This window comes from Octopus bimaculoides, chromosome 1, assembly GCF_046866305.1.
Source record: "Octopus bimaculoides isolate indiv1 chromosome 1, ASM4686630v1, whole genome shotgun sequence".
NCBI classification, from domain to species: domain Eukaryota; kingdom Metazoa; phylum Mollusca; class Cephalopoda; order Octopoda; family Octopodidae; genus Octopus; species Octopus bimaculoides.
Genome location: NC_142928.1, coordinates 97,380,674 through 97,392,795, shown reverse-complemented (window position 1 = coordinate 97,392,795; position 12,122 = coordinate 97,380,674). Strand labels below are relative to the sequence as shown.

Here is a 12,122-nt window from a genome sequence, read left to right as displayed (position 1 = left end):
TCTGCACCCAGCTCTTATAAGTGCTAACTATATTTGAAGATGCTGGGCATCTTACAATTCATAGTAAACAAGCATGCAAAGAAACTACCTAGCAGTTCCTATCTCATAAATATATTGTAAATAGCCCTTGAATGACTTTTAAAAGTTGGTGTTTAGTTCTGAATTCAAGGTGTTAAATAGATGAAAGATAAATCTGTCTTAGGATAAAATCTGGGTAATCCACTGTCTTAAAATCATTAGGATGAAAATATATTTATTCTGTTTATCATAGTCTGTTTAGCCTTAGACCTCAAACAATATCCTTTCATCTAATAAAATTCTTTATATTTTCCATATTGTTTCATTACTACCAACTTCTTAACCCATTGAGTTGCTAGTGAATCTTAAGTGGTTTCCTGTTATCTTTGTGTTGAGTGATGCTCTGTTGGCTGATAAAAAACTTGTCAGATATACAGTGCTATAACCAACTTTTAGACTTGGTGAATTTAGGCATTCAGATTAAAATTTTTTTTTATGTCTGTGTTGATGATTGGGTATGAATGAACTCAATAATCTCATTGGCCAACGGCCTAGTATCCTCATAGTTTGGCCAGTTGTAGCTCTCAGTTATAACAAAAGGTGAACTTAAATGTTCAACAATTATATTTTCTGCTTGTAATGTCTCTTGTTCTTTTTTTTCTTTCTTTTTCTCTCTCTTCTGTGCAGGGGAAGATATCGATCAAGCTAAATTCAACTTTTATGAACAAATTCAAACTTCACCACCACCACCACCGCCACCACCACCTCCTCCACCATCATCATCGTCATCTTCAGTTAGTTCACCACCACACATAGATAATGCTAACAAATCACCGGGTTCAGAAGATAAAGCTGACAAAAGACGTGCTGGCGGGTAAGTAAACAACATTGATTTTATTTTATTTTTTTTTTACCGATCCTCTTCACCATTTTCTTAAGTAAACGTAAGATTTACAGTTGCTTTAACAGTGCTATCCTACCATAAGACTGAAATTCATGGGAAAATTTAACTGAATCATAATTGCAGCCATGACTATGGTAAAAAGTTTGCTTCCCAATCACATGGTTCTGGGTTCAGTGCCATTTCATAGCACCTTAGGCAAGTGTCTTCTGCTATAACCCCAGGCTGACCAAAGCTTTATGAGTGGATTTGGTGGATGGAATCTAAAAGAAACCTATTGTATATATATATGTATGTATATAACTATATGAGTGGATGTGTGTTTGTCCCCCACCACAGCTTTGATAGCTACTATTAGTTTGTGTTCTTGTAACTTAGTAGTTCAGCAAAAGATTGACAGAATGAGTACTAACTTTAAAAAATAAGCACTGCAATCGATTTATTTGACTAAAACCTTTCAGGGTGGTGACTGCATTCCAATGACTGAAACAAGTAAAAGATAAAAGTACAGAAGTAGTATTTTTCCTACTGAGATTAAGCTTCTTAGTTACAAAGTATTAGTATTGATAAATAGTTATATGGATGGTATCTTAGAAGAAAATGTCAATGAAGGTTAATTGAATAAAATCAGATACTGACATACATAGTGGAACCAAAAGATTGTAGTTAAGAAATGCCTTTGTTGATTGAATAGGATTCTGACTAAGTCTGTTTTATATTGTCATCAGTGCAGTTTCTTTGGGTAATAATACACTTTCTTCTAAAATTTATTTTGTTATGTTGGAATAAGTTAGATGTGTTTTGTCATTCAGTATCTTTCCTGTAGTCTCGATCTTATATCACTGTCTCTAATCTAACATTTTCATGCCTTGTCTAACAACTAACTTTCAAGTTTTGCTGGCCTAACTTTTAGGAAGCTGTTATTGTCAGTCTTACCAGATTTTCCCCAGAAAACTAGGAAATGAAACGTGAGAGAGAGGATAGATTATGTTTAAGAGACTTTCACACACCCTCAACTTTTCCTCAATTATGAAATTATAAATAATTTGAAATACCTAAGGAATGAAAAGAAATATCTTTCAGGTTTAAGTGAACTTTTCTTCTACTGACTTAATTTTTTTTTATTCTGTTGCTTTTCTGTTATGAAATTTGTCTTTGCTCAGTCCTAACACTGAATTTTGACTATCAGAAATTCTAAAAATTTTCCTGTTCTTTGTTATATGATAACAAATACCACACCACTTAACATGCCACATGCAATTCCTGTATAGTCTTCCATATCCATCCATCTGTCTGTATATATATGTATGTGTATGTATATGTATGCATTATTCCAGTTTCATTTCTGCACTCCTGTGTGGTTAAGAAGGTTGCTTCTCAACCATGTGGTCTTGGGTTCAGTTCTACTGTGCGACATTTTGGGCAAGTGTCTTCTACTATAGCTCTGAGCTGAAAAAATCCTTGTGAGTAGATTTGGCTGGCAGAAACTGAAAGAAGCACATTGTGTGTGTGTGTGTTTGTGTTTGTGTTTATTTCCCATCATCACTTGACAACCAGTGTTGGTTTGTTTATGTCCCTATAACTTACTGGCTTAGCAAAAGAGACCAATGGAATAGTTGTAAGGCTTAAAAATAATTACTTGGGTTGATTTGTCTGACAAAGCCCTTCAAAGTAGTTCCCCAACATGGCCACAGTCCAATGACTTAAACAAGTGAAATATAAAAGATGGTGATAATTGGTTATGAATCTGTACAACTTTTTAATGTCTTTTCTATCAACTATTTCTGGCCAAGTCAATGTGCTGGAGATTGTCTATGTTTCCTACTGATTGCTTTACATTTGACTTAGTAAGAACTGAACCAGGTGTGTGCTTTGGGGCATATTCATTTGTATAAAAACTAAATTTGGAAGTAAAACAAAATGTGTATGACATTGAGGTAGGTACAGGTGTGGTTGTGTGATTAAAAATTTACTTCTCCAGCCATATGCTTTCCAGTTCAGTCCCCATAGTGTGGAAGCTGGGGCAAGTAGGCTCAGGTTGATCAAAACCTTGTGAATGGATTTTGTAGACAGAAACTGAAAGAAGCCCACATATATATATATCACCATTTTCCATGTTGGCATGGGTTGGACAGTTTGACTGGAGCTGGCAAGCCAGAGGACTGCATAAGCTCTACTGTTTGCTTTGGTATGGTTTCTACAGTTGGATGTCCTTCCTAATGCTAACCACTTTACTATATGTACTGGATGCTTTTTATATGGCACCATCAAAGTCACCAAGTAATTTGCAAGACAAGAACCATTTGATTCAGTTGCCAGCATGTTATAATCACTACCTCACAGATCTGTGGCCCTACTAAAATGGCTACTGCTTTTCTGAATTACCTAGTGGAAAACTCTGAACCTAACCCATGTCTTTTCTTTTTGCCATCCACACTGAATCACCTCTTAGATACAGCACTGGACATTTTTCCATTCCTTCTCCCAAACCGCAACAATCTATTCTCCCTCCTCGCCCTTGCTTTTCCTGCAAATATTAACATTCAAATGTTCAGATTAAACAACAATTGCATCAATCTTATCAAGCTTGGGGAGTCCTCAAAACACATAGACACTACCCCTCCTCCTCTGACTTTACCTGTTACACTTAATTTGAGCACATCAGAGCAATTGTGATAATCATTTTACATAACACTCAACCCAAAGTCTTAGCTCAAGAGTTTCCTCTTTTAAGTTTCTTTCCTTGACACTCAAACTCATTAAACTGGTATAATTTTTTTGTCATTTTTACAGCAACTAGGAACCTTGAGAGTGTTAACATTGAGTGAATTATTATTAATAGAGTTAATCTCAAATATATTTCATTTTATAGCTCTCTAATTTGATATGTATTCATAAAAGCAACATACCTCTGCCTTTGCAACTGTGCAACAGGTTCTACTCATGAACAGCATCTAATTTGATGCAGGCTATATCTGTCTACATATCCGTTTTTCATTTATTTCCATGAGAAAAAAATTGTTGGTTTTTCATTTCAAAATATTGTTTTTCTTTTTCAATTTTTTATAGGATTTAAAAAAATAATTTATAGTACTATATGCCTTCAAAATTTTTAAATGTGTTGGAAAATTATTTTCATTGATAAAAAGAGAATGTTTGATTTGTTATAAAATTAACTTTCATTTGTAGATTTTAAAATTTAAATGTTTTCCATTGATAGATGGTAGCAGTAAGATTGTGTTGATATATGACTGTCTTTATAATCTGTTCACTCTTATCTATTGGTTTTGTTTATTGATTGCTGAGGTCCTCTTAAAAATATATTGGTTTGGAGTATAAAAGGAATCAGTATATTTGTTGTTGGCTCAAACTCTTGGTCTTATTCTTAATTATTCTGTAGATAAAGAAATGATGATTTTTCTTGTGGCTTAGCTATTGTTTGATTAGAGGGTTTATCCCAATTTTTGTTCATTGACTATTCAGTTTACTATCATGCAGCTGCTGCCTTTGGAAGGAGTGGAGATGTCTCTATAGTTACATTTGTCAATTCACTGAACAAGCTTAGATTATAAAAGTATATCTGATTCTTTATACTTTGAGGAAGTTATAGTTTTTGTGTTGGTTGTAGTAGATTGAAAGTTCATATTTCATTTGCATATTAGAGTGTATTGAGTATATGAGCTAATGCATTAATAAGCATGTCAAAATTCTCGCTTGTTAATAGCAATTTTAAAACATGACTCTGGTTTAACCCTTTAGCGTTTAAACCTGCAAAATCTGATCTGAATATTCTACTTGTTTTATGTTCAAAGTGATCAGATCCAGCATATCACACCTATTCTACAATGTCATTCTAAAAATATACAATCACATCATTGAAATCTTGAAGTGATGAGATAATGCATGAAGAATTGAAATCAATGTGAATAAATAAGCATTACATTTGACAGAGAAATCTGAATACTAAAGGGTTAAATCCTATTTAGATCAACTTAATTTTCCACTAACCTGAAATTTATTTCATTAGTTTATTTTTGTGTCTGTGTTTCCAAGCTTGCATGGGTTAAGTGAACGTGTTATTGAGGCAGTATTTTACAATGAAATACCCTTCTAGTCATTAAAACTATACCTGCTTTTTCAAGTAACTGACCTCTTATTTCATGTGGCTTTGAAGGTTTGAAGAGAACAATTAGTTGACAAGAGAACTGACAACGACACTGCCTGTGCATTGCAAATTTCCATTGAAGCAGGCAAGCTGTAAACCAGACACAGAAGACACACACACTTGCACATACTCACACATATAATGATCTTCTTTCAGTTTCCATCTGCTAAATTCATTCACAAGGCTTTGGTCAGCTTTGGGCTATAGTAGAAGACACTCAAGGTGTTACATGGTGTGACTGAACCCCAAACCACATGGTTGGGAAGTAAAATAAACCACACGACCATGCCTTTGTTAAAATAAAACTGAATCAACCAAAATGGGTGTTGTTGTTAATGTTTCACCCTAAGTCAGCCTTGATTGAGTAGACCTATGATCAAAGGTATTCCAGTTGTGGCCATCCCATCTTTTTCCTATATACAGGGAACCCAAGACCACATCTGACAGGCCTTTTTTAAAAGATGGCAGGATATTATCTGCAGTATATTTCTGGTGGATTTCACATGTATATTTTCCCTTGTTGGCTTAAAACAAAATGGGAATGGGGAGTTACTGAGGTGATTAAGTGTGTAAGAACTAATTATTCATTGTAGCTTAATAGTTTAGTAGTTTATTGCCTTGAATTCTAATTCAGCCATGACACTGAGGAACTAAGTGAAAAGACATCTGGCTATTGAAAAATTGCTGCTCTAATGTATTTGTGAATAATAATGATGATGACAATGATTTTGATGATGAATAAAATTGTAACCTGGTTAATAGGCTGAGAAATGAAAACTTGGTAATACAAGTCGGGACAGAGAGGACGGACATTTTTGAAAAATTCACAAGATCATTAATTTTAGCCTCCAACAAATTTTATTGACATCAATGTGTTTGCATTGAATTAGCATTTGTCATAATCAAGTGTGGAAAACAACATCCATCATGTGGGGTCCATTTTCATTGGTGCATTTCTGAATGCGTTCTTGGAAATTGGCCTCCACTCTCTCCAGCATTGCTTTGTTGATTTGGGTGTCTTCCACACAAATAGCTTCCTTCAAATATGTAGATTTATCTAGTTGAATTATGCAGTCACACTATGCATACAGTAATGGATCTCCATTGGTTTCAATGACTAAGTATTCAGTTGTTTGATCAGCTGAACTACCTGCTTATTGAATAAGCATGTGAGTGGCTGGGTGTTCCACAAACATGTTTACTCTTAATCCTTTTGTTATCATATGTTTTCATAATTCAGGCACAAAGAAGTTGTTTATCATCTCAATGTAACTCTCAGAGTTCACAGAAACAGCATTTCCATTATTGTTTTCAAAAAAGTAAGGACTAACGACGACAGCTTTTCCAACTGTACACCAGACCATCACTTTTGGGCTGCGCAGTGGTCTTTCGCATAGTTCTCTCAGATTTTCAAGAGCCCAATAACGACAGTTCTGTTGATTCACCATGCCACTGAAATGAAAATGAGCTTCATCACTCATTAGCAAAATGAAGTTGTCATTTGCCTCAAAAATTGCTTTCATCTGATGTGTGAAGTTAAGCCACTGTGCATAGTCCCATGGTTTCAACTGTTGCCCAATGACCAATTTGCATGGGTGGAAATTCAGGTCTTCATGCAAAATATGCCTTACTGATTGATTACCAATGCCAAGTTCAGTGGAATGCCTCCAAGCAGAGCGATTTGGACTCTGTATCAAAACTTGTCTGACATGTTCTACATTTTCCGGAGTTTGCACCATATGTGGTACCTCAACCAGTCTCATATTCATAAGTGTACCTCGTGTATGAAGTGCATTCACCCAACGTAAGATTGTGTTACGGGTGGGAACAGCCTGATTTCGGTGAATGTTGAAGTGGTACCAAAACTCACGCTGAACTGCTATGACAGCCTCGTTATTCTTCATGTAACTGTAGTAGACAAACATGTGATGCTCTATTGTCCATAATGTCATGGCTTCACCTGAAAAGAAAAAGAAATGCTAAGATATCACTGACCGAATGGTACCTGTTTAGCATATGTCCCTCCCCCTGGGGCTGAGTAATAGCCATTTTAAAAACATCCATCCTCTCTGCCCTACCCTGTATATTAGTTTCTGATGGTTTCTATCATAAAGGTCAAATATCAATTTTCTCACTTCTCAAAAAGAGTTTCATTCTGAAGCAAAAGAAATCCTAGCAAACCTGATGAGATGTTATTTGTTTACTCATTGTTTTATTTCCCTAATTAGTTCTACTAACAATTAAAGATTTAATAGATCATGTGATTCATGATTATATTAATACAGATAATTAACATTATTAGTAGACCGTTAACTGAAACTAAGCCATCTTGAAATATGTATCTTATATAGTTTCTGAGAGATTCTGGTATCAACTAAATTCTGTTATAAACCATATATACTTAGAGTTGACATCTTGATAGAAAAGATTCTTTGGTTGTATAGATAACTTCTTTGGTTTAGTAACTATCTTTTAGAAACACTGAATTTTTTGTATGTAGCCAATGTTTATTGCATGAAGCATTAATGACTAATCTGTTTACATTATGTAAATAAATCCTCTTGTTGAATTAGTTTAATATTTCCTCTGCTCAAATGTTAAACATGTAGCTCATAATGACTAATTACAATTTTATTTATATATTTTTTGTGGGGGATTCTTTTTTTTTTTATTACTCAGCTATTTATTTATTTATTTATTTATTTATTTAATGTTTTATAAAAATATTTCTTTTACTTAATTTGCTACTGTTAATTTCAGGGCCGGAACACGTGAGGTTCACAACAAATTGGAAAAAAATAGGTAATATCTGAATTTATGTGTACATGAAATCTAATTTTGTTTTATAATAATTTAAAAATTTATTTTATAATTTTGTCATTAATATTATTTTTATTTATTTTGTAATATCTTCCAAGGAACCAACCTCTGAAATATCTCTTTTTAGTCTTTTTATTTTACTTGTCTGCGATAGAAAAAGTATCTGTATATATTCAGAAATTAAGCACTTCACTTTTTTGCTTCCATTTTATTATGAATTGGCTCACTTTCCTTTTTATGCCAACGTCTTTCACATTAGTATAATCCTATCATACAAAACACAAATATTTGGGTACTTATAAATAATAGGTGTTTCAAAGATTATAATTCTGTTTCATTTTGATATGTATTATTTCCTTGGTAAAATCAAGGCTGTGAAATAGGTACAAAGATCTTCAAGTCCAATTCTGACAGGTCAATTTATAGTATCAAACCCTATATTTTTAATTAGACCACTGATATATAATATACATAATCATCAGGCTGCACTTTAGGTCCCTAACCTATTGACATTTAATCTTAAAAGGCGAGAGCTGTGCCTTTGGGACTTTTAACCCTTTCATTACCATTAAAAGACACTGCCTTCATTTCAATTAGTTTTGAAAATAATGAAGAATTTAGGAAAATATTTTTGAAATGATTAATCTGGTGACTGAAACATAAATTAGCAATAAAAACAGTAAATACTTAATCCTTTAGCTTTCAGATTAATCTGTCAAATGTAATGCTTATGTATTCACATTAAAAAAAAAATAATCATGCATTATCCCATAGTTTTGAGATTTTGATATGATTGTTGGGTAAGTAAGAAAGGCTGGAATAGGGGTTAAAACAAAAATCAAAAATGTGCTAAGATTTTGTTTGCTGAAGAAAAAATTCTTGTATGTGATCTTGCTTCATACAAACACTTGAAATGCATTTGATGTTACATTTTATATATCGTCAAAATGAAGTTAGTTCAGTTTTATGCAAATCCATTAACCCAATAATTACTTCAGGCTTTGACACCATGAGAGAGAGAGAGATGTATATACATATATATATACTTACATGTATATGCATACATATACATGCAAATACATATCTGTGCATGTGTGTATATATAATCTGCATTTATGCGTATGTAAATGTGTGTGCATATAACTATGGGTGTATAAAAATATGTATATATGTGTGTGTATGTACACATACACATATACACATGTATGTAGTGGACATGTACTGTTTCATTCCTGCTTGTCTGCTTATTCCCGGGCAATTTTTATGTTTTTCATGCTGTTGATACTGCCAGTTTGAGAGGTACTGACCAGGTGTTGAAACCATAATGATATTTATTAGGCAGCTGAGGATGGGAATATATATTTCATATACTTGTTGTCTGTGAATCTTTTTTATCTTCGATCTTGTTATTTTGAGTTGTCCTTCATTCTCATTAGGTTGGTATATGGTGGTTTTGTTCTTAGTTTTATTGTATATATTGATATTACATGATTGCTTCATTGGTAGTTTTATTATGCTAGGATATTAATTGAAGTCTTTCTAGTTTTATGAGGTTTTATGGTGTATGTATATATATATATTTTTTGTTGGGAAGAAAGTAATTTCGGTTTTTTAGTGTGAAATAAAAGTCATTTTTTTTTCATGCAAAGAATGTACTTTAATCAATTATATATTTTCCATTTTGTTTGATGACTTTTTGCCATCGTTCTATCAACTTCATGATTCCGTGCTCAGAACTTCTGGTCCTTATCAGCCAAAAACTGAAGCAAGTGCGATTTCAGGTCGTCATCATTATTGAAAGTTTTATTCAAAGAATTTTGCAAACTTCGAAGTAAATGGTAATCTGATGGTGCAAGGTCAGGGCTATATTGTGGATATGATGTCACTTCCCAACCAAGCTCCAATAATTTTTCACGAGTTAGCAAAGATATGTGTGGTCTAGCGTGGTCATGGTGGAACACGATGCCTTTACGATTTGCCAATTCTAGCCATTTTTCTTTGATTGCTTCCTCCAGTTTCATTAGTTGTTGACAGTAACATCTGAATTGATCATTTGGTTCCTTGGAAGCAGCTCAAAATACACAACACCTTTGTAATCCCACCAAATTGACAGCATGACCTTTTTTTTTTTTTTGATACGATTCAACTTTCAATATTGTTTGTGCTGGTTCATTACACTTGGACCATGATTGTTTTCAATTGATGTTATTGTAGACAATCCATTTTTATAATTGTTGTGTATGATACATTTCACCTCTCTGCAATCTCTCACACAGTTATATGAATATGAGATAACAATCCAAGGATAGAGCTTATAGATATTTTAATACATCGTTACACATTTCCACGAATCACATATGGAAATGTGCGTAGTGATGCATTAGAATATTTATAAATTCCATCAAAGCATTATATTTATTATTACTATATTTATCCTACATTATATCTGTACAGCTTGATGCAACCCCAAAAAACTGGTTCATCAGTCAGCATCTATAGACTGTAGCTGGTATAATGGAATAGGAGCTTTGCTTATTCAAAAAGTTTCCCATAAACAAATTAAAAAGGTATATATATTATATATAGTTAAAATTTACATGCAGATAAACACAATTAGGCTTTACATATATACATATACCTACATGTATATAAATATATTTATATAGAGTATAAAAAATACTGAATACTAAGAAAATCGGCTCTCCTTGAAGTTCTCTAATAGCCACTTTTGACACTGGGACTACTCCTGGATGAAGAATTTGCAGTTCAAATTTATATGAGCACTATTCTGTTAATGGGTATTTGTAAAAATGAAATTTTCTATAAATGCCTCTCAGAATATGTAAATTACAATTATTTTGGAATTTACTGTGAAAAGGAAAATGTTGAGCAAACACACATACATACTGATGTACATCACAATTTGTTTTTGAAATTTCAGGTTTCATTTTATAGGTGTATGTGATGTGTGTCAGTATGTACGTCTGTGAGCAATTTTTTAATTTTTTTGATATCAAATTCTGATATAATTGTAATCTACACACTCTGAAAGGTATTTGTAGAAAATTTCATTAAAAATACCTACTTTTCTGAAAGTTATGTGGAAACAAAGCTGACTTGTGTGAGTTTTCCAAAAACCCCTTCCCTGTCCATGGAAAAGTGTTTTTAACAACAAATTTCAATATAATCAGAATCTACACCATCTGAAGCATATTTTTTAGAAAATTTCATTAAAAAATATGCTTTTTTCTGGAAGTTATGAGGTAAGAAATTTGAATGGGGCACACATGTATATATATATGCCAAGCAATGAAATATTAGTCCTTAGTAGATACTGGTAAAACATGCAACAGTTGAAAATGTAAAATTTAAAGCAGACAGCTATAAGATGAAATAGTGCAAAGTAGTTGTTAATAGAATGTGCATTTTATATCAAAAAACAATAATGAATAAATGAAGAATATTAACTGAAAATAAAAGAGAATGAAACATAAACTTTACTAGAAGTCATAAGGATATTTAAACATGCAATGTTTGCCAAGTAGAAATTCAAATGGTAGATTACATATTTGCATATGCAGTGTGGTAACCATAGGAACAATAGTCAAGAGGGCTTAGGACAAAAGTTGTCTAGAGAAAGAAGATTGTTATGGTTTCTTACTCCCTTGTTCTGAAAGTACTAATAATCCATCTAGCTAGCTGCCTGCATTTCATTGCCAACTGTCAGTAACCAGGTCATGCACTGATTGTGATTCTGGAACTGCAATCTTTCTAGGTCCAGAGTTCTTTGCATTGCATTTAACTTTGTCTGCTGTTAGTGCAGGGCTTGAAACTTTCCAGCATTTAACAGCATGTTATTGGTTGTCACCTCGCTTCTATATTGCATCTAACGTTTGTTGCAGGTGCATGCCATCTTCAGGGTTTTGTATTACTTCTGAGACTTTTGTGTCATCTGCATAACTTGTGAGAATGGCTCTGTATGGATGAGGGTATATTGGAGAGGACCACTATGAATAGTAGCGGCCTCAAGACAGTGTCCTGTGGGCCTCACTCACTATTTGTGTTTCCTTGGAAGTGGCTCCATTGCCCACCACTACCTGACTTCTATTTTTTAAAATGTCTTGTAGCCACTTTTCAAGTTTTCCAACTATGCTGAGGTAGTTGTGATATATTCCATGATAGGCCTTTGCAAAGTCAAGATATATCACATCCACATTT

General features: G+C 33.3%; 1 protein-coding gene across 7 annotated transcripts in view; it reads left to right on the top strand.

Moving 5' to 3' along the window:
• Positions 1-12,122, top strand: part of LOC106867929 (uncharacterized) — a 112,858-nt gene that overhangs the window by 33,516 nt on the left and 67,220 nt on the right. For 4 of the 7 annotated variants that reach the window (XM_052968413.2, XM_052968403.2, XM_089354486.1 and 1 more), the window contains 2 exons: positions 706-892; positions 7,845-7,886. Coding sequence is in view for 2 of the 7 variants with exons in the window: in XM_052968403.2 (XP_052824363.1) it covers positions 706-892; positions 7,845-7,886 (229 nt within the window). In the remaining 5 variants the exon portion in view is untranslated. The remainder of the gene's footprint in view (positions 1-705; positions 893-7,844; positions 7,887-12,122) is intronic. The other 3 variants (XM_089354500.1, XM_052968406.2, XM_089354492.1) reach the window with 1 other exon arrangement.